General features: G+C 30.9%; 1 protein-coding gene across 2 annotated transcripts in view; it reads left to right on the top strand.

The window, feature by feature from the left end:
• LOC142326228 (protein peste-like) overlaps positions 1 to 27,542 on the top strand; it is a 69,416-nt gene extending 41,874 nt beyond the window's left edge. For both annotated transcript variants that reach the window (XM_075368526.1, XM_075368527.1), the window contains 6 exons: positions 5,040 to 5,181; positions 8,234 to 8,440; positions 12,575 to 12,786; positions 13,456 to 13,747; positions 22,963 to 23,036; positions 26,780 to 27,542. In XM_075368526.1, the coding sequence (XP_075224641.1) occupies positions 5,040 to 5,181; positions 8,234 to 8,440; positions 12,575 to 12,786; positions 13,456 to 13,747; positions 22,963 to 23,036; positions 26,780 to 27,050 (1,198 nt within the window). In that variant the 3' untranslated portion in view covers positions 27,051 to 27,542. The remainder of the gene's footprint in view (positions 1 to 5,039; positions 5,182 to 8,233; positions 8,441 to 12,574; positions 12,787 to 13,455; positions 13,748 to 22,962; positions 23,037 to 26,779) is intronic.
• The last annotated feature ends 389 nt before the right edge of the window (positions 27,543 to 27,931 follow it).

A 27,931-nucleotide genomic window follows, 5' to 3' on the forward strand; every position in this document is an offset into this window, starting at 1 on the left:
TAACGAAGCATAGTTATTATTGGAAAAGTAGTACTAGTAACTGTGGGATACACCAATATCTATCAGGGAAAAATTTGTGTACATTTAAATTATTTATGAGTGTTTATTGTCCTTTGATTGACCTGTTGAACTGGTGACACTCTTTATCGGAGACAGGGAGACAAGGTCAACAAAAAATTCCCTTACAAATGTTCTCAAAATTCCTTTTTGCTTAAAGGAATTTTTAGAGTACTAGAGGAATATTAACACTCCTTCTACAATATTAAGTGTTTCAACACTGAATGTTGAAGAAGAATATTATACAGAAATTAAAGGAAAAATATTAATGAAACCAAAAAAAAAAGAATGAATATATTAATCATATTCAAATATGACGTAAAACAATGCTATGACAAATATAAATACTCAATGTTATTACATCAAATACCTATTGTTTTAACCTCAGTAGGTTAAAAATTCATATTTTTTCTTATGCAGGTGATATTAAAGTATGAAAATTGCTTCGCATTTCAAAACTAAAGGATACTAGGAGATAGAAACAAGTGCGGATATAATTTTACAAAATTATTATTATTTTTTGGTGTGTTTGAAATTTTTGTCCGCCATCTTGGATCCACCATATCGAATCAAACTTTTTTTTTAATAGGAATGTGAAAACATGTAGTACATGATTATAATTAAAATATTAGCAGAAAAATATGGAGAAACCCGTTTCTCAATAAATGTTTTCATTTTTGAGTTAAAAACAATAAAAGTTGCAAAAATGAAAAAAAAAATCATGTTAGTGATAAAATAAGGTAAAATACCCAGAATTATTTTTTTTATTTCGTATTAACAATACGAAAAATAAAACTTTAAACAGTTTATTGATCCAAAAACTAATAATCCTTCACAACAATAAATAATAATAATACACAATAACTAATAAATTGCACGACTATTACAAATTAAATGGTTGGGTCAACTGACGTTATTTACTTTAATTCTGGCAGTATTCAATTTAAAAATTTAGTTAGATGTTTTCAGTTCTAAATTACTTAATACAATACATTTTGAAAATAAACCATTCTATAATAAATAAATGTTCAAAATAATTACCCTCTACTGCATCGGAGTGAGCTCACCTTAAGTAATATCAGTTTATAAATTGTTGTATCATGTTTAATGGTATACTCTCAGATTTGCCAGTTACACCCATTTCCAAGTCGACAATGTTTGTAGGTTTTATTTTGTATACAATTTTTGTTAATAACTTAATAATAACTATTCTTTTCTGCTAAGAATACTGTAGTTTCTATGTTGAGTACTGTTTACCTGTCTTAGCTTCATTCTTTTATTACATGTTGACGTGTTTTGGAACCACTCCATTGTCAAAATTTATTGTACTGGTACTTCTAAATTTCTGTTTATCTTTATATAGCGTTTAACTATTTATTTTATATCATCTGTCTATTACAGCCATTTTCCTAGGTAAAGATGGTCTAGTACGCGTAGTTCAGTTGAAGGTAGGCAGCACGTTTTTCAAGAGACCTATTACTAAACTTGTGCCATTGCCAATAAACTGAGACAATGTAATTAATATTGATCAAAGATCAACGTGCGGGGAGTATGTATGGTTTAAAATCAGACACTCAGCGCTGCCTATGGGCAGCTTTAGTACTAAGAACATTCTGTATACTATTCAGACGGAGTTGGACTGTGATAGAGTAAGCATGCACGCCAGTACGGCCTCTGCATCATAGTAATATAGTTAAATATTGTTAATCTTATAAATATAGTATATTTAGTTATCAATCAGTGTGTAATTATTTTATGTATACTTCAGTCCATTATTCTGCTACAACGTAGAGCCCGTAACATTGATCCATAGGTCGCTGGTTCATATCCGGCCCGGAGGACCAATGTTATAGAGAATGTAATGAGAATAAGAGTATTTATTTATGACATTTAAATATAATTCTATTTTAAATTCATGTAAAACATACAAAAGAATTCTAAAAATATGCCTTATTAACTGCTTAATTACTAATATGTTCTGATTGTACCCAGTTGATAGTTTATGAGCATTTTGATAAGAATATTAATTTATTTAAAAATAATTCCTGAGAGGGTAGTCCTGTAACGACCAAATTATATAGATTACTTATTTGTAGCCGGGGATCGCTACCCAAAAAATAGGACACTAGAAAGTAATTTTCATACAGATATCAGGTTGTCTAAAAAGTATTGAGCCTTTGAAGGCCAAAATTGAAAATACATTTATTGTTATTGGAAAAAACATTATGAAAAATTATGTTATGAAAAGAACATATGCAAAATTTTTTTCGAGATCTGCCATTTTTCCGGCAACACCATAATGACGTCGCTTTAGAATTCTCGTGGTTTCTGGTCAAAACATTGTGACACGTGGTTTCCACATTCCTCTTTTGAAACTAGCTTAACACCATTCAGGACGTTCTGCAGAGACAAGAACAAATAATAGTCTGATAGTGCCAAGTAAGGCTATACGGCGGATGTATTAAACCTTTTATTCAAGTTCTATCAATTTCTGACGGTCGTTAAAGATGTATGCGATTTGGCATTGTCAGCTTGGTATATGACAACCTTTCTGTTAACCAGATCAGGCCGTTTCTTTTGAATTTCTATTCGCACCAAACTATTCTATTTCCCACCAAACGCTGTGCGTTTGGTGGGAAATAGAATAGAATAGGGATTAAAAGGGCATCCTTCCTTGGCGTCCTGGGCGTCAGTATGGGCTTTGTCACAGATTCCGGAGCTTCTTCTCACTTTGAACACGATTTTTTTCGCACATTGTTGGCGCAGGTTATCCACTTTTAATCACTCGTGATTAACCGCTTCAGAAATGGCCTGATTTCGTTACGTTTCAGTGGAATTCGATCGAGTAAATTTTCTGAGTCAGATCATGTGGCACCCAAATGCCGACCTTCTTTTTGTAGCCAGGTTTTTCCAAATAGTTTAACACTGTTTGATGATGAATGATTAGGTCATTGGTGATGCTATGACTGCTTACATGCTAGTCATCTTTGACTTTTGTCAGAATATCATTCACTTTTTCTGTGATTGGTCGCCCACTGCGAGGAGCATTTTGGACATACAGAAATTTTCAGAACGAAAGCAATTGAACCATCTTTTGGTTGTTGCTTTTGTTAATCTATCTTGTCTATAAACAGCACAAATTTCTTCATGGACCTGCGTATGGTTTGCGCCTTTATCGAAATAAAATGGTGAAATGTAGCCCACTTTTGTGGAAAGTTCACTCAACTTCACGGCGCAATACCTTTTCTCTGAGTATGGAATTCTGATTATAAGTATTCCAAAACTTTTTGCACTCTACTCGCTTCAACTGTTAGCTATCAAATGATGTTCGGCCTGACTCAATGCGACTCATAGACCTTGTCTCTTTTTCTGTTTAGCCTCCGGAACCACCATAAGGTATTATTATTTCAGAGGATGAATGGGGATGATATCTAAAAACGTAAAGGAAGACTTGCATAGTCTTGTATAGTCTCAAGTCGACCATTCCTGAGATGTGTGGTTAGTTGAAACGCAACTACCAAAGAACACCGGATCTACGATCTAGTATTCAAATCCGTATAAAAATATAACTGCCTTTACTAGGATTTGAACCTTAGAAATAGACTTAAAATCAGCTGATTTACGATGACAAGTTAACCAGCCCGTCGGGCTGACTCATATACCCTGAGATTTGGGAAGCTAACAGTATCTCGTGCGCAAAAGGTTCACTACTTTTTCGACTACCTATTATTAATATAAATTTTCCATAAGCTACGTACTTAGTGATCACATTTTGTTTCATCTACAAAATTACAAAATTATTCGTTCATCTACAACACGTAATAATGATTAATTTTTATTAATGAACTTTTATTTTCTTGATAGATTGTTTAAATTAAAATTAGTAATGTTTTTAATTTTTTTAAATAAGCATATATGATTTAAATTTTGAAACTTCATCAATTGAAAAAATAACGTGTAATTAGAAAACTGATCGTGGAAGAGCCCTAAAATTTGGAAAGGTTAATGAAAAGAAAGTAGATAGTTACAGGGCATTAAAAAAAAAATCGCGTTAAATATAAATGTAAAGTTGGTAAGGCTAAAAATTACCTTTCTTTAGTTTTCTTCAATTTTTGAAAAGTTTTCATAAAAATACTATTGATAACACAAAAATCATTGTGAGAAGTGATTCTTACCGTCATTATGAAACGAGCTAATTAGCTTTAAACTCATCGGCAAAGATAAAACGCTAATAATTTATATATATTATAAGTAAAAGAAAAGATATTTTTGTAAAGTATAAGAAAAAATAAATCTTTAAATTTATTTTGTTAATTTGGTGAGCATATTTTTCATTTCTTCTTGTTGGAAGAGTCGTCCACAAAAAAAATTCAATGCGGCAGATCTATTTAATGAAACGAGTTTATACTTTCATTTGATTAACTACAAATGACTGTAGTAGCCCGTATATAATAAAAGTAATAAATTTGGTGTACAGCTTTATTGTTCGTTTAAATTCGGAGAATAAATTGTGTCTGGTGTAATGTACTCGTACACTAATCAGTGTAGTGGACATTGCACTAATTAATAAATAGAGCAATGAAATTTAAATGAAAAACTTTGTGAACTAACTCACACTGTTATCATAGTTAATCACAGTTAATAACTATTTACGAATTTAACAGTTCTGATTTTTTACTTTAAAAGAATTAATTTTCCGATGGATAAAGATTTTATTCATGAAAAGATTTTAAATGAATTTTGTAGTAAACCTTTAACACTTCTTCTTCTTTTCTTGTATTAATAAAGATTCATCTGATTACCCTTTGGTGAAAGGATATCAAAATATTTCTGATCAATCAAATTCCGAGTAGCAAAATATATAGTCTAATGTGAGAAAGTATCAGAAGAAATTGATTTTAACAATTATAAAATACGCTAATAAATGATTTTTTTATTATTATTATTGAAAAGGTGTAATAATATAGTAATATTTATTTTAGTGAACGAAGGAAAAAATTTAATATAGTATTTAATAAAAATGGTACGATAAGCTATCGTATCATGAGAACATGGAACTTTTCTCCAAAGGAATCTTCTGGAACAGAAGAAGATCTTGTTACAACTGTAAATGGAATAGCGGTGGTGAGTGTATTTAATATATGCTAATTTAGACCCTTAGTAAGTTGATCTAATTTTTTTGACGTGAGGTTAGGTAAATTAATTGTGAAAAGAAAATGTTAAAAAACCTTCAAATGGTTGCATAATTTTCACAGCTTCGCCCTTGATGACCTTTGTTTCAAACACATAATTGGGTTTTAAATTATTAATGACATTATTTTTACTTAAAACTAATCAAATAAATTTCGAAATATAACTAGGAAACGATTGTTGAAATTGATTTTTAATTCAAAAATCGAGTAAACAATTATAGATAACGATTTGTACATTGTTCCTAGAGGTTATGGAACAATGTGTACATTTATTATTAAAAAAAGGAGATAAGAAAAATGAACAAATTAAAAGGATGATATTTCGGAAATTTTTTTTTGTGAAGTATTGTTTTGTGTTATTTGTTTATAAACATTGTAGTTTCCCCGTCACCCGGGAACCAGACCCGCAATTATGCATAAACTCAGCTCTGGCGGGTACCTTGGCCTCAAACTACCTCGGAATGACGCAAGGCCCCACCCAGGCAGCCGGGACTCGGTCTTTTTGTATGCCATGCCTCAAATGAGGAGTTCCCAAAAAGAAACTTCCCACCGGGACTCCACTCTTGACGCCTTGCCTCTAGTGGGGAACCCTCAAAGAGATCCCCCACCGGGACTACGGTTTTACATTCCCCCAATGGCATCCCAAAGGAGTTCCCACCCGATCATTGAAGGTGGAAGACTGAAGCTTCCCACCCCTCCCGGGCGGATCTGTCTCTCAAAATTACTGTGAAGACACAACTCCTGACGCAGATGGATCCGTCTTGCATCCTCGACCTCCGGACACATGACCGTGCAACTTGTAGGATGTACATCGAGGCCCCTGCTTACAATCTTTACGTATATAGCTGGACTTACCACACGTAAAAGAATGGCCACTTCTATCTGGGCCATTACAGAACTTGGTTCTGTGGCCTGGACTCCAGAATCTAAACCAGCGTTCGTCGGAGGCCCGCCGCGTCTCTCGACAGGTCATTCACCCGACGCAAACACGCCCATCAAACAGCAGTTTGTCCGCAAGGATGGGCGGCAAAGCTGATGTTACTACTTGCGTCAAGCCGTAAGCCGGCCGCATTAATAAAACATCTATACTGACCGACTTACCAGTTATTTTATTGAGTTCCCTGAGAAACTCGCCCTGCGTCGTGAGAGCATCCACATCCTTAACAAGGACGTGGGCCCTTCTACCACCCTTTCCAAGTAGGGCCTCCATTTTTTCGGCGATATCTCTGCTCAACTGTTCGCACCATCGGCTCACACCCGGAGGTGAAGAACCTCCCGCTGGCCCTTCCGTACGGAGAGGACCCCCGGTTTCACTCGGCGATACTGCACCCTTTACGGAGTGGAGGAGATCAGCATAGGACCTCCCTTCCGCCTTGACCACCACTACGGTGGTTGGTGGCTCCGCCGGTCACTTCTTGCTTTGCGGCATCAAAGTTGACGACGGACGCATCAAATAAAGAAAATGCTGCCTCCCTACACGCCTACACGTATACTCAATGGTGCGCTTTTAAATCTGTCCGATCCGCCCAGTCAGCCCGTAGAAACAGACCGGTCGACTCTGTTCATTATTCAGCACTTGGGGAAGTGATCTACAGATGATAGAGACCATCCCACGATCCCCAACCATCGAGTCGATTACCAAAACGTAATACACGTCCTTACAAAAAAAATTAAAACATACAAATTTTAATTTAATTAGTGGGAGCATCACAAAATTAAAAAAAAAACAAAACTTTTGTATATAATTGTGCTCCGGGGACTAGCGAGGGTGAGGATAAAATAAAAGACCAGTAAAAACAAGACACTGTTAAGTTTCAAACTTTTCTCTGATGGTAGAGACTTTTGGAAAATAACGGTTTTTAATTTCTGTTAATTTAAAGCAGAATACGAGGTGTGGCTATTATAAAACGAAACAATGTTGCTAAAGAAGAAATGTGCCAAATTCATACGACCGACAGCTGTGCAGTGTGAAGCCTTCTTGTCTCCATGTGACTTTTATCTGTTCCCAAGGTCAAAGCTGCATTAAAGAACATAATTTCAGACCGTTGAAGCTGTGAAAGAAAAAGCGGCACGCTTCAAGAAAGAGCTCACAGAAGAAGACTTCCAGCACTGTTTCGAACGATGGAAAATTCGCATAGACCGTTGTGTATATTGAAGGGGATAATAACGAAATAAATTTAAAATAAAATATTAAATTAGTACACACACACACACACACACACACACACACACACACACACACACACACACACACACACACATATATATATATATATATATATATATACACATACACATACACACACACAACACACACCGTGTGTTCCACGAAGAGGTATACGCTTTTGATTTAATATCACTCGCCCATTCCACCACCGATTCTATTGAAACTTAACAGATCTTTTAAGGAAGGTTCTACAAACGAATTTCAAACTTCTAGGATTTATAGAAACAAAATTCAGCTTCCAAATAAAAACATCAATTTCAGATCCACCACATTTTCTATTCATTACAAAATAGTTGGTAAAAACTATTAAAAACCGATGATAATTAGTACTACAATAATTAAAAACAGTTAGATAATTAGTCATAACCATTAGCTATTAGTCATAACCATGACTAATTATTAACTTGTTTTATTGAATTTGAACTGCAATGAAATGGCAATGATTACTGAATTTATTGTTTAAATACTCAAAACACTATTGTGTTAATTAGTTAAGGTCAGCGAGCGTAGGGTAAGTTTGGTTAAATTATATTTATAAAATAAATATAAATGGTTGTAAAATGGTAATGTAATGTTTATATCGGGTGATATTAACAATAACCCAAAAGTTTGCAATTTATTAGTCGATGGGCTAATATAAATACCGAAATATATATATATATTATATATATATATATATATCGTATGTGTGTGTGTGTGTGTGTGCGCGCGCGCTATATTAAATAATATTAATTTTTTTAAATATGCTTTGTTACAGGCAGGAGCTTATAAGGTTTTAAAAAAAGGAATTTTTTCACAAAAATTTTTATCAGTTGCATTTTCAGTTACGAAACAAGATTTAGCAGTAACTCATTCGATTAAAGAATTGTTATTTGAAGGGTACTCTGATACGCTTATGACAGTGGGCCAAAGTATGCCAGGACAAAATAGTTCACCTTATGACAAATTTGGTTGGTTTTATGGGGTGAGAAATCTATACACGTTCATTATCACATATGTATTTATACATAACATTAAGTTTTAATTTTTTATGAAAATGTAAATGTTGTGATTTAAGCGAATTATTGTCGAAATGATTTCTTATTTAAAGCTGTTATTTTAAGCTGTTTTTTATTTTAAGCTATTATTTATTTAAGCTGGGCCGGCCTCCGTTGCGCGAGTGGTAGCGTCTCGGCCTTTCATCCGGAGCTCCCGGGTTCAAATCCCGATCAGGGCTGGCATTTTCACACACGCTATAAATCATTCATCTCATTCTCTGAAGCAATACCTAACGGTGATTCCGGAGGTCAAACAAAAAGCTGTTACTATATATGAGGTGTTAGGTTGAGATCTGTAAGAGTACAGAAATGTTGTTTTTGCTCTGTCTTTGGATGCCCACTGTGTCGTTTCACGTTTTTTATTGTTCTTTTTGTTATTCGTTGCATCGTTTGTTGTTTTATGATGTTTCGTTTAGTTATTTTACGTTCCTGTGCTTTATTGTTTTCGTTACTGAAAACAAGAAAGCAAATAAAGATATAATAAGAAATTAGATCTGTCAGTCAAATTAACAAGAGAAATTAGGCTATTTTTATGAATGATGAAAAGGATTAATCATTTTTAACTTGACTTATGAACTTTGCATTAATCTAAAATTAACGTTTCATGTAAATATATTTATTTTGCATTCAGAAATATAGGAATAATTATTGTAATATCAGAATAGATAAATGCAATTCAACACATTTCAACCTCTTTTCGATTAATTGTTAATGTTTATTGATTTTGACTAGAATGTTAAAAAAATATTTTACAGATCAAATTACTTACTAATAATTTATATGCCAGTCATATTATTTTTTAGGATGATAAAAGGAATCTTAAAAAAATGCAATGAAGTTCTTTTGAACTAAGGTTGTTGAGATAACAATAAACAAAGTTCATGACAAGGTTTATATTTTTTTATGTACTTGAAGGTATTTTGATAATTTTTTGTTTAATATCACGTCACGTATTAAACTTTCAACTGTATTTTAAGCTAGGTGAAAATTTTTTTAAATTATTTCGAATTATTATTTACCATTCTAAATTTATGATTATAATTTTGGAAATGCCAACCAGATAAATGTTATACTTAAATATTGCTTTGTTTTTATTAGAAAAATCAATAAAATAATAAAATTTATATGTTAGGGAAAAATAATTTATGTACGAGTTTGTATATACGATATGATAAATAGGAACCTCCAATGGAAAACTATCTAACATTAATGTCTTATTAAAAACGCAATAAGTTAATGTCTAAACTTAATAATGGGTAAAGTTGAGCCCCATTATTTTATTTAAAAGTCAAATTACAAGTAAAACAATAAAATATACATGTCCCTTCTTTCCTCTAATAAATATGATATTTTCTTCGTAGCAGTAAAAAGTTATTTTATCACGCGCTAAAAAATGTGAAAATTAAAATTTTTTATAGAATTTTTATCAGCAGTGGAAAACAAACATAGAACTAAAGAAAATAATTCTATTTAAAATGATAAAATAAGAGGTTATGTAGTCTGCTTAACTAACATTTTCGGCTGATGATAATGTTAGGGGAAGAGCCAGAGAGAAAATGAGAGAGAGGTTTGACTTGCTGATTTATTTTTTCCTTGTAAGTTAAACGATTCTCCTCTCTGTCATCTAATGATAATATAAAAATAATTAAAAATAGACAAAATATTTTAGCTTCTTTTTTTAAAAACAATAAAGATATATTTAAAAAAGGTTTTTAAATTAAAATTAAAACTTAAATTGACAGCTTAATAAGATAATTTCCAAATTTATTTAAGCATTTATTTACCCTTTTAATGATACCTATTGCTCAAAGTGAAAAATTTCTGACTAAAGTTTTAGGTAAGTTCTGGTCGAACGATCAGATTAATTTTATTTGCTACAAAATCAAATTGTACAATTTTTGTTAAGAATCTTTGTTAAGATTGTTTCGTTAAGAATCTTAATACTCTAAAACTCTAATCATTATTAAATATGTATTATGCTTTCATATATTTTCATCTCTTATATATACCATCTCTCGGGGCTTTCTCAAAAGTGGAATCTAGTTTTCAGGACAAGAAAAATCAGTTGTCAGCTTGTTGTTTGGTGCCCATAAAAATCAGCCATGAAAACAAATATTTAGCAAATGAAACAATTTTAAATTATTTATTTGTGTAAATCTTTCAAATGTACACGTTAGTTAAAAATAATATTTATTTATGTAAAAAAAAACAATAATATCCATCTCTATCAATATAAATAACAGAACTGTTTATGTGTTACCCAATAGAATATTTCCTCTTATGAGAAACGGCCTTATTACGCATCTGTTACCTGTTTTCATAAAAATCTAGCAATATAAAAATGCTTCGAACAATCATTAACGCCTTTTGAATTATTTATTTTGTAGTTATACTTTTTATTTTTTAAATAGAATAATAATAGTTACTAGTAAAATAATAATGCAAGGAAAATATTCGTTCTGAAATTAGAGCACTGTAGCCACAGACACTAACAGCTGTTATGGAAGATGCTGTAGAAAGAGCTCGTCTATGCGATACTAGAGGATATTTAAAAATGTAATTTTCCGTTCAAAGTGTTAAGTAATCTCCATGATGTTTTCTTTATTATTACCACAGATAAATAAGAAATTTTTCCAAACAAAAAAAAATTAACTGTTACAGTTCCGTCGTGAAGTATGAGCCGGAAAGATATTTCAGAACGAATATTTTTCTGAACTTGTGAAATTGTCAGGCGTTTGTTCACAAACACAGTTTCTTTTAAATGTTACCGTAAAAAGAAGTTAGCGTCCTTTAGATAAGGAAAATGACTGCCAATCCACTTCAGGTCTGGAAATTATTCGTTCGCCAAAAATATTCCATAAAATTTGCATTGTGGCTTCAGCTTTATGTCAAGTGGCTCCTTCTTGCTAAAACCACAATCCAGATCTGTTTTCCACTGCAGGTCTATGAAATTTTGAAGCATTTTCCAATATCGTTCTCCATTGACCTTCATATCACCATTGTCACTTTCGAAGAAATACGGTCCAATAATGCCCAGAGAGGTTATTCCACACCAAACCGTGCATTTGGGAGAATACAGTTCATACGGTTGTATAACTCTTGGATTTTCGATGCCCCAAATTCTACAGTTCTGATTGTTTAGAAAACTTTGAGGTAAAGGTGAGCCTCATCGAACATAATCAGATGTTGAATAAACTCTTTTTCTTCTTTTACCAATTTATGAAATCAGAATGAATAATTCCGCCGTACGGTTAATCTGCATGTTTTGTTCTTGTACCAATTGAATCTTGCACGGGAAAACCGTGTAAAATGCGTTACAGCGACGTGCGAAGATACGAATTTGAGTAGCACATCTCCGGTCTACGTCTGTAGTTCTTCTTCGACACTTAATCACATTCCATATTTGCCTCTATCCTAGCTGACCGTGATTTCCCGATACGTGGAAGGCCAGTTACTGGACTCTACTGATAGAAATGTTCAATTAAGCGACAAATCATTGATTCCTAGAGCGTAACTCTAACGTTAAAATGTTTGCAATATGCTCGCTGCGTTCTAACCATTGAATGTTTGTTTTCAAAGTAAACCTGAACGATTTTGGTGCGTTGTGGTGTTATGAATTTTTCCGTGTTGAATTTTCAGACTACTGATCACAACTTCTAAAACAAAAAAAAAAAATTATTAATCAAAACATTATTACTGGTCCAAACCCCGGTAGTGATTTATGGGTCGCTTGTTATTTATGTTTTAAATTATCAATATGAACTACTTCTACTTTCTAATTAATTCTTTATTTTATATCTCTGCAAGGTTTTAGCATGGTTTCCATTGATCCACCCAGGCAATTGCTGAGTCCTTTATTTTTTCCACGGGTTTGTATACTACTAATTGCTGATGTGATCCGTGTAATGTATTTATTATACACCGATCAGAATAAAGCATTTATTTCTTTACATTAGTAAATTGTAAGTGGACATGTACGTGATCTATAATCACATATATGTGATATTTCATGTATGCAACTTTACAACAATTAATGAATTTTTTTTTAAATTACGTTTCAGAAAAATAATTCTCATTCAGATGGAATATTTAATATAATATCTGGTGAAAAAAATCCACAAGAAGTTGGTGTTCTAAAACAATGGAATTATTCGAATAGAACGAAGTTCTTTTCTGAAAAATGTTCTGGTGTGTACGGTTCTTCAGGTGACCTCTTTCCACGTGGTTTAGCGAGAGAAGATACTATTAGTTTTTTTTCAGCTGATGTTTGCCGGTCAGTAAAAATTTTAGTTTTTAAATAAAATAAAAAATTGATACTTTATCTGTTAAGGAATTTAGTATAGTAAAATAGAGAAAAAAATTAGATTTTGTAAAAATGAATAGTTCGATCATATATTACATTTTAGAGTAAAGATGTATCAATTTAATTTGTATAGTAACATAATACTTTTTTTATTTATATTATGAGAATTTGTTTTTTGCAATTGTACTGATACAACCGAGGTCCAAAACCTATTCTTTGATATTGAAAAGAATTATGACTGACCAGAGGAAAATCTATTATTTCATAAAGTCTTGATTCAGTTTTAAATTTATATTTTCAAATTTATTTTATTTATTCACTTTTGGTTCGTTTTTTTACATCACAAGTCGATCAATGACTTATTCTAGGTCTGTCATTTTTCATCAGTTTCTTATTCTGAATCTTTCTCTTTTTCCGTTTGTCTTACAATTTTTTTCGAAACACATACAACATCCTTTATTTCTAAATCTCCTGTCTATATTTTATGATTAATTTCAATCTTTTCAATGAGTTGAAATATGAGAAATGATTTTTGTATCTTTTTAAACCAAAAATTTTATTAATTAATTTTTTTTAAACTATTAAAGATTCTTATTTAAATTTAAATACTTGTATATTATATTTTAAATTTACTTTTAGGACACTGACGCTACTTTATGCAAAAGATGATGAAGTACGCGGTATTCCAGTTTATAGATACGAGGTAGATCCAGATCTCTTAGATAACGGAACAAAGGTGGCTGGCAATGAATGTTATTGCAACGGAGAATGTGTACCGTCTGGTTTATTAAATGTAACAAAATGCCGTTACGGTGTACCGGCGTTTATGTCCTTTCCTCATTTTTTAAATGCAGATCCAATTTATACAAATCAAATTGACGGTATGAAACCTGATCCTAAAAAGCATACTTTCTATATGTCTGTTGAGCCGGTAAGTAAAATATAATTATCTAATTATTTTTTTAACTGGTTTAGATTTTATTTTACAACATAAGCTTGCGATGGGTGTGTTTTTTAGCTTTGATAATTGGTTCTTATGTATCTTTTAGCGCTGAATCCGAAAATAACATAAATATTTTTCATCACATCGGGACATTTCGCAAATCGCAAATTTTAAAATTTGTAAAAAGTTGAAAAATTGCTAAAATGTGATACACTTATATAGATAAAATGCTTTTTATAATAAATTATTATAATTTATTCACTTCTTTTGGTTTATACTATACATTGTTACAGGTAAACAGCTGAGTGGTCTGAAGAGGATGCTGCATGGGGGGGGGGGGGTAATTGACCCCTTTATTTTCACACAAAATTGCCGCAAAATTAGCCTAATTTCGATAATAGTGCATTTTTAAATTAATTTATTTTTATTTATTTAATTAATTTTTATGAGGTAGGTCATGTCTTTGGAAACCACTTGCCCTCTTCTCCCACTCTTTATGATGAGCAGGCTTGTGTAATTAATAAAATTTATTTGATTTATTGTTTAAATTAACCGTGAAAAGAATTTATGAATTAGATTACTTTCCTGATTTAAAAAAAAAATTATCCTGTAATTTTCCAACTCTCAACGCTAAAAAGGAATTAAAGAAAATTTTCAAATGATTCTCTCCAGAATTACAAAACATGTAGATGCTTAATTTAAAAAAAATCTTTATAAAAATTACGCAAGATTTGAAGTACAAAATCTTAGTATTCGTAATTGAAGTAATATTTGGAGTAAGGATTATTTACATGATAAATCAGTCTAAGTCGAATTCAAACGCTGCTAAAATTTTGCATAAGAAGTTAGTAAAAAAAACCCCACTCTTTTTATTTGATAACTATATTTCTCAAAACAACAGTTGTTAATTTTTGGACCATTTTTTATATGTTTAAGATACAATTTGAAAAATACTTTATTTTTGGACACAATTTTAGTGTGCGCAGAAAACTTTTATCTATTATTAAAAGAATAAGTAATTATTTAATAAATGTAATCAGTAGTTTTGGTTATTTTTGAATAAAAAATAGTAGTTTAAAACAATATCTCATTACTGCAATGTAAAGAGTTCATTAAAATTTTAATGGAATTAATGATAAGTAGATACAAAAATATATCTTACAACCTTTAGAAATTTTTACACAATTATAGGAAAAAATTTTTATACAAACCTCAATTAAAAATGAAGCTTCTTAATTCGTTTTACCAAATGCATCTATTTCGATGATTTTTTTTACTATCCTGGTGTCCCGCAAAAAATAACATGTCAAATAAACGATTTGACCTTTTTTTTTGTGTGTTTGTCATCATGGATTAATAACGGGAAAATCATCTAACTTATTAAGACATAAATTATTTAATTTTTTAAATATATGAAATATTTAACTGAAAAAGAATTGTTTTACGATGCTAAAAGTTTGTGATTCATTGAGCTCTGGTGGTTGTGTTGTTTTCCACCTACAGATCAGCGAGCTCTATCATAGATAACAGACGTTATTTGCAGAAAACTACTCTAAACCCGTTCCTACGCGGGAAGCAGCGGCTTCTGTAGAGTCTGGCTGGCTCTTTCTAACCAACCGATCCGCCTTGGAAGGCTCACCAGTAACTAAACTACTGCCGGGATAACTTTCCGGATCAACGGAGCTGGTGATCTCCAACATATAAATAACAAGAAAATTTTGTAATTCCTAGGCCGGAAATATAGCACAATGTCTCTTTACCTTAAGCTTTCCAAATAATTTATAATATATCAGTAATGATAACAAAAAAAAAGGTTCAATTGTGCTCATGACCAAGTAGTTTTTTATTAAAAAAATATCTTTTCTGATGTGATCTGAAATAAACGGGCTACCGGAGAAACTTCCTCCACGAAAAAAGAAACAATAATAATTATCGAATTCGGAGAACTTAGTATTGAGTAAGGCTTAAGTATACATAAAAAAATACATACGGGTCGAATTGAAAACCTCCAACCTTTTAGAAGTCCATTAAAAATTCTCCTTCGAAGGAAATATTTCCGAAAAACATGTTTTAAATACATATTTTTACACTTTATATCAAGTGTAAAAATATGTTAAATTATTTCCGTTTACGATCGTAGTGACAGTATTTTTATATCTTAACTGGTCATAGAGGCCAAACTTAATGACCTAAAAAGATAATATATTTGAGGTTATCAGAATAAATGTAAAGGACTCTTTTCGGTAATACTGTATTTAATAGTAGGTTATAGAAAAGGAGCACGTGGAAGAACGCAAGGTAGGCCAATAATGAGTTTAACTGTAAAAATATATATACCCATTAAAGAAAATAAAAACAGTATAATTTTTTCGGTGTGTGTGAGTATGAAAATCATCGTGAAGGTTTTTTGCCCTCTTAAAAAAAAAACACTGTCATAAGTTATTCATGTAATGTGGCTGACGTATTATCAGCTATTATATATATATATATATATATAATGTTATTCCTTAATAATCTAATTCAGAGATGTAATTTTAAAATTAATCAGAAAATGAGTAAAGGTTCAAACAATTAATAACAAATTTAATAAGCCTATCGCGTGAGCAGCCAACAAATTATTATTTATTAAAATGTATGATAAAAGATATTCATCACTAGTTAGGTTATGAATTGAAATGACGCGAAGAAACCAAATTCCATAGATTAATCCTGCATACAAATATTATATATAAAATCTTTTAAGGCTATAAAAAATATATTATAATCCTTTTTCTAATAAATATACAATTAATATTAAACATCATTTTATGCTTAATTGATACTGGATAAGAACAGAGTTTGGACAATTTTTCTCTTCCGATTATTAAAAAAAATATTTCCTATTTCTCATGTGACTTTGAATGGAATGTTTAACCTTTGTTCTTTAAAAATAAAGTTTACCGAAATTGTCATTAGCAATATGTATTGGTAAAGGGAAATAAAATGTTTATGCAATAACAAATCTCTAAAAAAAAAAGAAACCAGGGGAATTTTTGGCATATAAGTTTATAGAACTTTATTATAAGTTTATTAGAACTTATGAGGAAGGTAAAAGGAAATCCGTGACTGAAAATGCGTTTATTTCTTGGCTGAAAAATAATTTAAACTTCGGTCTTTATAAAATAAAAGCCAAAAAAGTTAAAACAACTGTGTGAACTGTAAACATCTGATTATGGATTAGAATTTCACTTACCCGACCTTATTATTGCATTTCAAAAGTGTTGTTCAAGTAATTCTTACAAAGTGAAGTAAACGTTATCAGAAAATCGGATCGAATGAGGAAAAAAAGAAGAGGTAAAAGAAAAAAAAATTAATATTGCGATCAATGTTATACAGAGAAGTTTTATTTAATCCAAACAGTTTATAACCGATACAGAAAGGTGGAGAAGAGATTACTTGAAATGATTAATATAATTTTCTTTCCATAATTTCTATGTTTTATTCAGGGTTATTTAAATTTTTACAATATTAAAATTAAAATTTATGTATTCGTGGATATGTGAAAAAAAGAGAACGTTTTTGATTTACGTTAGGAGCACACTAGGCTTAAAACAGTTGTTACCAATATGTTTAGACTATATAAAGAAATTTATCGAAAGATAAAGTAACGTAGTAAATAAAAAAGTAATTACGGTTTTAAAGAATATTTTTTTTTAGAAAACCTTTAAAAATGTATTATTTCATGAATCACATTCTTTTCTCGACTAAAATATTTGGATTTGAAGATAATGTAAAAATATTTAAAAAAATTTAGTATTTCAGGTTTCTCTAACAATTAGTCATTTTAAGAATTAAAAATTATAAAATATGTGGATATTTAATTCCTCTTATTTTATAATTATATTCTATTGAACGAGTAAGCCAGGCTCTTTTTTTCCGTCAGAGGGAAAAGCTCTGCCAGCCTACGCCCGCCCGCACAGACGGCAGTGTCGGGCTCACACCGACTAAAAAATCTCCCTCTCGGTAAAAGGAGATCGCGGCATGGCGGAGATCCACGAGGATCAACGGCGAACGCTCAGCTACGAAAGGCTGCGAACGAACGTCCCCTCACCACCGTAGGTTGACAGAAGCATGCACCGTAGGCATAATCACCTGACAGAAATATGCAGCAGGGAGTAAGAGAATTCTTGCAGGTCTCAACGGAGAACGCACAACCGCGTCGATACAAGAACGTGCGCTCTCTACTCCCGTAGGCTGTCGTCCTATCCTACTCTTCCTCTACGCCTACGCCTCCTTCCCGGAGATGATCCTTCTCTTAACCTTCTCAGAGACTGCGTCTTACTTTTCAGCAGAGTCGAGCATGATCCAGGCCCGTTACCGCAGCACGGGGCGCCCTCGAATCAGCCCACTTAAACACCTGAAAATCACGTGTTCGTCATCAAGGGCGCTACTGTGTGGGTACCGCTCATCCTCGCTGCGCCTGAACCTGAATACTTACGTCCTGAAACAGCCGTGATCAGTCAGGAACTGGGTGAGTTTATGAGGTATTTCACCGAATCTCCGTTCCAGCCACGGTTTAATCTCCGAAATCAGTTTGAAGGTCGTCCACCTTCCCTGATCAATCGGAGGCGTACCTGTGATTATATAAGCCGCATCGGACGACGCTGTTCTGTATCCAAAGCATATTCCTGATGATATCTTTTTTTATACTCTGGATCGATAAGCTAGGTCCTGGTTTACTTATCCTTTATATACTTCGCCTGTTTTGTGTGTTTGACGCAGAAATAAGATTGAAAGAGAATTAAGACGAGTAAAGCATTACATTAATTAATCTTTTTTGTTTAAGCGATATATCATGTATATATACTTCTACTCATTAAGGGAAGAATTTTTAATCTCCTTTTGCTGCTAAATTCGGTTCGTTTTATTAATTTATTTATTTCGATTCTCATTGTTTTTAGTTATACAGAAGTTTTGATTTTTTATTATAACACATGCAATCTGAAGGACTATAAAATTTTTTTTTGACATTATTTGAAAATATTTTCACATAGCAACGATGATTTTAGCAAAATAATATCTATTAGTATTACATTCATACAATCAACAATAATATTACTATTTTATTCAAAGATGTGTGAAACGCAAACATGAACTTTCTTGTATTTATCAATTCACTAGCATTACAGCAATTAAGCGTCTCATGCGGCAATAGAAATACTCTTAAATAAACAAATGAAAACATTTAATGAAAACTTAATGAGCATTACCGTTATGAAGTAAGCAAGGTCAAGTTTCCTTCATATGTTCTCATTAGTTCAGCACACAACAAAATGTTCTATTTAACAGTGATTAGAGACAATGAGAAATAAACAAAGACACGAGACAGAAATTGATAGGTGATTTACCTACTCATATAAAATTAGTTAATGAATTTTTATTAATGAGTATTTGGAAATATAAACAACTGTATATTTCTTAGCCTTCTTACTCTCCAAAACTTGCTCTTGCAAATCTGTTCTTAAACTCTGCTGGAGGGGGCCCCATCCCAAAAATTGTTTTTTTTTGTTTGATATCTATTACTTAAAAATCTTGATATGCTTAAAAAAATTGATTAACATGACTATTTTTAATTACGATATAAAATTACCTGTAATAAAAAAAAGACATTAATTTAATAAAATTTCAAAATTATTAATTTTTATATTATTTATCCTATAATTAGTAATGCTGGTGTGTCGGTGAACTGGGTAATTTAAAAAAACAAAAAAACAAAAAACACAATTAACAGCCTATTGCAATCATTTAATTTTTGAATAGATAAACAAACTTTATAAATAAAAGCATTTAAATTATGTTCGCTATATGTAAATTCATAAAAATAATACCCGATCAGATTTTGCTGTAACATCTACATAGGAATTCGATTAATTTCTAATTGATTTTGATTTAATATTTCAACTACTGAATATTTAAATTTATAAACGTCTATAAAAAGAAAATGCGTGCTAAAAGGTCAGATGGCCTGGCCATCACATCATGTTCCCATATCAGGAAGTAATATAAGTAGAAAAAAAAACTACGAACATCTTGAACACTCAAATGGTGTGACTGTAAGTCCAACTTTTAAAAAATACTGGATGACATTTGAGTTAAATAAATAAAACGGTATCTAACAAATGAACATGACGTTCTCTAATTACTACATTCTTCTAATCGGAATTGTAAAGATATAATGCCCGATAATTCCTCAAGTGGAGATCATACACGAACATTAACTTTGGTATTTTAAAGTAGCCTTATATGAAGAACGACTGTTTACGTAGGAAACCGTTAGTTGCAGATTTGTAAACTAAAACTAATTAACCAAACCTAACGTATGAAAATTAGCTTCGCCATCTATGAATGAATTGTTTACTAGTTCTTGATTTTCATTAATCAACGGTATTTTTATAGTTTTTTCCAAGGTCAGTAGTTTAAGTTTTCTAGGAGATGGCTCTTTGTGTAATGTGTACCAGTTATTGAATTCAGACAGCCTGAGTAATTCAGAGTGACACAAACTTAGTTCAAGGGTCTTTTCCACCTCCCTGGGAATTGGAAAAACCGGGCCGAACGGGTAGTCGTTGAAAATTTCAGCGAGTTCCTGGTAAGAGAGCGGATTGCCGAGGGAATTTAGGGTTCCGTCTGGTCTTCTCTGTGTCGTGGTTTTGTTGTTCTTTTGTTATGAAGTTTGATGTTTTTTTAGTGTTTTGTTTATTTAGTTTTATTTTTATTTCTTGTTTTTTGTTATGTTATGGTTGCGTGTTGAACTCAACTTCTAACTTATCGGGTAGGCAGTCGCCTTTTTAATCTCATTTCTTCATGTCACTCAGTCTTGTTAAAGACTTGACATAGATGTATTTTATTTTTATTGATTAATTCTAGGTAGTACACCGATGGGAATATCACATGTGGTATTCGCATCGGTGGTGTCCTGACTGAGGCAAATACAAGGATGAGAGATGCCTTTTGCCGGGGTTCTGAAGATGACCTCCGGTAAAGTCTATAAGGGATGGGGTGGCGTGGCGACCGAAAGTGCCACATGGAGGGTGTCTTCCCCTACGGGGTCAGTGCCACTATATTCGTGGGTATATGTACTGATTTTACATTGCCATCTGTCTTCTGTTATGTATAAAAATTCTTTTTTAATGAAGCAACGTCAAAATTAATATTTGAAAGCATAGACTGATAAAACGGATGATAGTAATTAACACTGGTTGTTTTTGAAATTCATGCTGAGTAATCAGAAACGTTTCCTAAATGGAATTCACAGCAAAAGCACATTGTACTGGTAGTCCGTGTATTTGTTATGACAGTATATACTATAAAATAAAATAACAATACTATTCAAGAGAAACAAAATACAATTGTGTGTGTTGTATGATGAAATAAATATATTTTATTACTTTTCTGGGAGTGATTATAAACTTGGCATTAGAATTCAGCAGTCAGGTTAGTTTTACAACACCTGAACACGCAAAGTTCTTAACTCGATTTATAACGATGTATAGCATTTAGAAAAAAACAATTTAGAAAGTTCAGTTGACAAACAAGGTGAGGATTTGTTGCTGGACCGGAAAGGGTACGAGGAATAATAACGCAAACCCAAGCTACAAGTAAGCAGGCATGTGAATTCATGCTGTAGACTGCGAACTATGATTTAATTTAATTTCCTTTTAAGTTATATTTAATTGTTTATAACCAGTGTTTTTTTTTTTTTTTTTTAATTTTTATTAACTAAATCTTATTTAATTCTTTTTTTAAATTTAATTTCATTATTATTTTTAGGAGATTTCGTTATTTTAACAAAATGTTAAAATAGAGAGAAGGTTAAAATTTTTTTAATGTTTAATAATTATTTTATTCTCTGAGATAAATTCATCCAAATTACCCGACTAATCTCATTTGATAATTGCCAATTATATCCCTCCCCATTTTAATTTACATAAAATCGGCTGAATTGTATCTCTACCATCGTGATCCTGACTTGTCACCGCTACTTCTAATAATATGTAGACCAAAAACATTTCGGATCCATCAGTAAATTGCTTAAAAGTAAATGAAAAATCTGCCGTAATACAGCAATAATTAGTTATAAAGATATTTTTGAATTTCAAACGCGAGCTTTGTAAATGCGAGCTTCTTACGCTTTCACATCGACCATTTTATATTAATTTCAGACAAACTTGACATGCTTCCTGATGAAAATGTAATTCTTCCTTATTTTCCATCTGTTTTGGCCAATGTTGCTCGGTAGCTACTTTGGAGCTACAATCTCCTATAAAAATAATCTTTTTTGCCCCCATAATCATGAAATAAGTTTCTAAATTTAAAAAGCATTTTTCCCGGTCTGAATCCTTTGCAGCAGATAATTAAACAAGTAACATAAATTATTCTTTATTATTTACATTTCCTTTAAGTTAATTCTTCCCTCGTGGATTTAAAAACTGAAAGAATCTTTTAAACACTATCACTAACTCCCTTAGATCTCGACTATATAAAAGATACCCAAACCTTCAACTCCCAGCACAACTTACATTCCTGGAGATAACTTGACCATAATTCCGTCAGTTATTTCTTTTTTATTTCTTATTTTTTTGAGATGAAGAACATCGACTGCTTTGATCATATTGCTGTATGAGAATGGAAATTTGTAGCGTATGAAAAATGCCGTGCCTGAGTGGGATTAGAACCCAGGACCTTCGGATGAAAGGCTGAGACGCTACATTCCACCACAGAGATCGCGTTATTTTCTTCTTTTTTTAAATTAAAATAACATTTAAATATTAAAACAATAAAAAACGGTTTCTGATCACGATGAGGAGAACGTCTCCTAACATATTTTTGAAGTTGTTTTAAGTATGTCACACGGAAGTATTTAAACATATATAGGAACCGGTATCTTTTCCTTTTTGTATTAATCTGTAAAAAAATTTTTTTTTACAAGGCATTTTTGCACAGTCTGGCGTGTAAGTGTAAATGTACCGGTAAATTTGTAGTCTTGAATAGACTCAAGCCGACCACTCCTGAGACGTGTGGTTAATTGAAACTATATATATTAATTAACCCGGAGGTCCCGGGTTCGAATCCCGGTCAGGCATGGCATTTTTTTACACACGCTACAAATCATTCATCTCATCCTCTGTACAGAAAATATATATATATTAATTAATTTTTTTTTCCAGAACATGGGTTTTCCATTAGAAGGAGCTGCAAGAATTCAAGTAAATCTTTTAATTCGTCCACTGGAATATGTTTCGTAAGTATTCATAGTAAAAATGTTCGTGTAATAACTTTAGTTTACTTGAAAGTATCAATTATTTATTCTAATTAATGGTAATGTTTGGTACGTTATTAACCTCAAAGCTTCTTAGATTAAATTTCAGATCTGTTACTATTATAAGCATTAAATTCTACAATGATAAACACAAGTACAATAAATATCAATTCAGGTTTATACTTACATATATACATATATATATTTCTCACTTGCATAAAAGCAGAATTATTTATGCAATTACTGCTAGACATCTTTATAGTTAAGCATTAAAAAAAATGTAGTTTAATGTTTATTTAATTTATACTTGAAAATATGTTAAAGGTTTTGACGATTATATCAGATTGTCTCTTACAAATAACGTGAATTATTTTATTGTTCACAGAATAACAATAAAAAAATACAGATACTACGATTACAAGGCATTTTAACATTTTTAACGTAACTGACTTTACTGTTTATTAGATAAACTAAGGTCATGTAATTTGTTCTGATTTTGTCAGTAAACGTGGATTAAAACTAATATAAAATTAAGTTATTAGTTTTGTAAGATTACTCTCAATTCTGGTTCTGTATGTACATTTTAAACCGCTTCGTACTATAAACTACCCGCACAGATTAGATATACACAGTCAAGAAATTTGGACCAATGAACGTTGTATATCATTTTGACTGTGCATGTAATTTAAGTAAAACATGAATTAGTTTTTGTTGGAATTAATTTCTTAGAAATTATTCGTATTTACACTTTTTTTAAGTAAAATAATGATTTTTCTAAAATTTATAATTTTTTAATAATTGTCTGGAAGTGGTATTTTGAGAAGTGGAAGTATTCTGAGAGGAAAAAATGTTTGACTGTCGCTAGCTTTTTTTTTTTAAAATGTTTATTACGATGATTGTTAATTCGCTATTAAGAATAGCCAATTATATTTAATTTTAAAAAATTATCCAACTATCGTTTTATTTTTTTGTTTAATTTTTTTGTCATTAAGATGCCAAAGTTGAATTACTTAGCAAAAATGTGTAAACTTGTGTGCTTAAATTAATGGTAAAAATAAAAAAAATCTTGTTCCCATTTGATTGCTTAACATATTGTACGATTATTTCGGAAACCCATTTTTAAATGGAATGATTTGCCCATTTATGCTTTGCAGCACAATATGTATTTGGTTCCACATCTAACACAGTATAAAATGATTAAATAGATCTTTCTTTAACCTTAGATATAAGATCTCAGATAAAAAATACGATATTTTATAGTATAAAATGAATTAATTCATTTTATAGTTGTTGGATGTGGAACCATGTACATCCTGAGCTGAAAAACATAAATGGACACTCATTTTTAACAATTAAATTTAAAATGGCTTTTGGAGGGAACCCTAGAGGATCTTTGTGTAAAGAAATTGCTGACTGGGACTTGAGTGAAAAAAAATTTTATTTGTGCTGAATAAATGAACGTTTTTAAGTAAACGAAAAAAATTAACGATTACATATTAGAAGAGTAGAGTAATTTTAAAGCATACACGTAATACATGATCGTCAAAACTCACAATTTAGCTCCTTTATTTATAATAAAGTAAAATTTAAAGTTTGTTAATAATATAATGTAATAGAGAATTTTGCATGCCATTTTAACAAATAGCTAAAAAAAGCATAATTATCATTAAATCCATTATTTTCTAAATTTCTTTGGGGGCTAAGCATGCCGATATGGTACAATATTTTCGTCTAAGTAAAGGCAACAAGAAATCATTATTTTTCTCTAGTTACGACTTGATTTATAAGTCTTGGAGATGGCTATGCTAATTTTTATAGTGACTTGCGTCACATATCATGTCGCTTACATTTTTTTTTTTGGTGTAGGCATTTAAAATAAAATCCTTAAGTTTTTTGTTATGAAAACTATTTTTATTTATATAATATGCTCTATATAACTATCATTGTTTTGAAAACATACTTCGGTGCGTGTTCTTCACTCCTGAAGTAAAACACGTAACCCCGCAAGTTTCGATACATAGGAAAAAAGCTGACAACACAGTTGTAGGAATTTCCCGGAACGCGGTTTTAGCCGCGTAATGGGAAAGTGTTAGTTGTTTCTGATGCACGGCTTACACACACATAAACACGCAATTTAATTTAAAATATTTATCATTTTATTTAAATATAATATCTTTTCGTTTATTTTATTCAATTATTCTAATTAAAGTGCTCGCGCATATCGTATTTAATTCGTGCGGGTGTGGCGGTAGTAGCTGCGGCGGTCGGCACTAACTAAACTAATGTAATTTCACATCTTACATAGAACAAATTTCGCTCGTACGGTCGGCAGGATGGTGCGGCCGCGAAACTTAACGCACCAGGTTCCGAGTCAACCGGGCGATCGAGTTCGAGACCCAGCCATCAAATTACTTTTTTTTACACTTTAAATATTATTCATCTATTTAGTTCTACCGCTCACCTGTGACGTTACAACGTAGCAGTACTTTAGAGAATTTTTTGTGGTGGGGGTCGATATTACCAAAGGTTTTTGCAAATATTGTTATTTTTTAATTAACAAATGTGCCTAAGAAAAATATGATCTTAATTAGGCGAAATCTCGAGATACTAAGGATGACCTTGATCTACAGCCTCACCCCTTGACTTTTTAAGTCGAAAATTTAATAGCATCAATGTCCTACATATATAGAAGTAATCTGATCAAGTTTGGTCAAAATCGGTTCAGTAGTTCTGGAGATATAAGGTGTGAGACACCAAACACACTTATATATATGAACATCCGGAAAATTTCCATCCGGGTTTTTGGGTTCCTTACTTGTCAAAACGTTAAGACCCGGTGAAAATCGCATATGCTCAAATTAGATCGATTACAATACTTTCTCTTCTAGAGCTACATCTCTGCTAATGCGCTATCTAGACGAAAAAATAAAATAGACATTCTTTTATGAAGGCAATATTGAATCAGGAAAGCACAGCAGGAGGTATGCTTGTAATGGCGTTGGTGATATGTTCCTTGAGAAGATTTATGTTTTGTATCTTTTTCTGATACACCATAGCCTCATAAAAAAAATATTTATTTTTCTTATGTATGTAAACTGTATATACTACATTATATAGTAAAGTATAAAATATCACTTGTTACTTATTATTATTATTATTATTAATTTACTCTACTTCCATTTCATTAATTATTAAATCATAGTTTTTTTTTATAAATTTTTTTCTATTTACAAAATAGTGTATTGGTAATATCATTAATGCTTATTTTCTTCTTTACGTACATTATCATTATAAACTATTGGTTTAATACAATTAAGGAATTTAATATTTAATAATCCATTATGTATAATAAGTGCTTATGTGTAATTTCTTAATATTTTCTTATCACAATTAATTTCTGATAAAATTTCGGATGTGAATAACGCTAATATCCACGTCCAACATTATTTACTTCTATCATTTTTTAGCTGAAGTGGAGGTATAATAGGAACACCAATAATATTTTATGTTTAATAAGTTAATTTTTTTTATTTATTTATTTTTTGTTATTTTTTGTTTGTAATTAAAGCAATGCATGCTTGTAATTTTTGGTTTGCCAAATATATCGTAATGCTGTACTTTATGTCATATAGACTTCTAATTAACTTAGCTGATAAATTATAATAACAATTTAATATATTAATTGGAATTTATATATTAATCATATATTTATCTTTTTTTTTTAGATTATTCAAAAATGTGCCAACAGTATTCATTCCTGTATTTTGGGTAGAACATAAGTTTACATTAACAGCGGAATTAGCAACTAAACTTCGTTTAGCAGCATTAGCACCATCTATTGGTTATACTATTGCTGCTGTAATATTTTTCTCTGGAATTATTATAATCCTAGTAACATTAGGTTATCATAAAAATTATATAAACGGAAAAGATTCAGATAAAAAACCAACGACAACGGTGAAATTTGTTTCAAAAAAATCAAAAGATATATCATAATAATTTTGTATATATAGTTTTGTTATGTGTTTTATGAATAGAAGATATTTCTACTGAATTAATTTTTATATTTAGAACTGCTGGAAAAAGAAAAAAATTTAGAAAGATATTCTTAAAGTGTGTATAAAAATAATAGTAAAGAAATGATCATTGAATATTTAGCTGATGACAAAGATCGAATTTTTAAGCTATTGAGATACTAATACAACTTTTAATAAATATTTTAAGTATTAGATCATGATGTAGGACTATTTTCACAAGAAGGTTGCCAACACTATAAAAATTTTACCAGTTTCTCCAAGTAACTTTAAAGAACTAGGAAAATTGACTTGAAAAAAAGAGAAAAATAATGTTGTTTTTAAAAGTACAATTTTTTATTAAAAAATGTTGTAAATTATTCGATATAACTTAAAATAATTCTTAGTAAATAAGTTGTTATACATCTTTTTATACAAATTTTTGTAATTAATAAAGCATTTTATTAAATAATTATATTCGTAATAAATTTTTCATTACTACCTTATTTCTGTTTAGTTATAAAATATCTTTTAAAAAAAATATATTATACAACACAAATTCAATTAGTAACCGATTTAATAACTTGAGATTATTAAATAACTTATTTCGAGGTGGACTTAAATTAAAATAGTCGTAAAATTATAACACCTAAGTTAAATAAAAAATTTTAATTGACTTAAAAATATTGCGAGGTTTTCAGTTCGACCGGTATGTATTTATTTAAGTCTTGCTTTGCACCTTGGAAAATTTATATTATTTTGTAGGTATGGTTTCGTATCAAGTTTCTTCCAGATAACTTAAATGAAAATAAAAAGTATTTTAAAATAAAGAAATTGAAGATTTTATTTGTTTATTATCACCAT

This window comes from Lycorma delicatula, chromosome 6 (assembly GCF_047948215.1).
Source record: "Lycorma delicatula isolate Av1 chromosome 6, ASM4794821v1, whole genome shotgun sequence".
Taxonomy (NCBI): domain Eukaryota; kingdom Metazoa; phylum Arthropoda; class Insecta; order Hemiptera; family Fulgoridae; genus Lycorma; species Lycorma delicatula.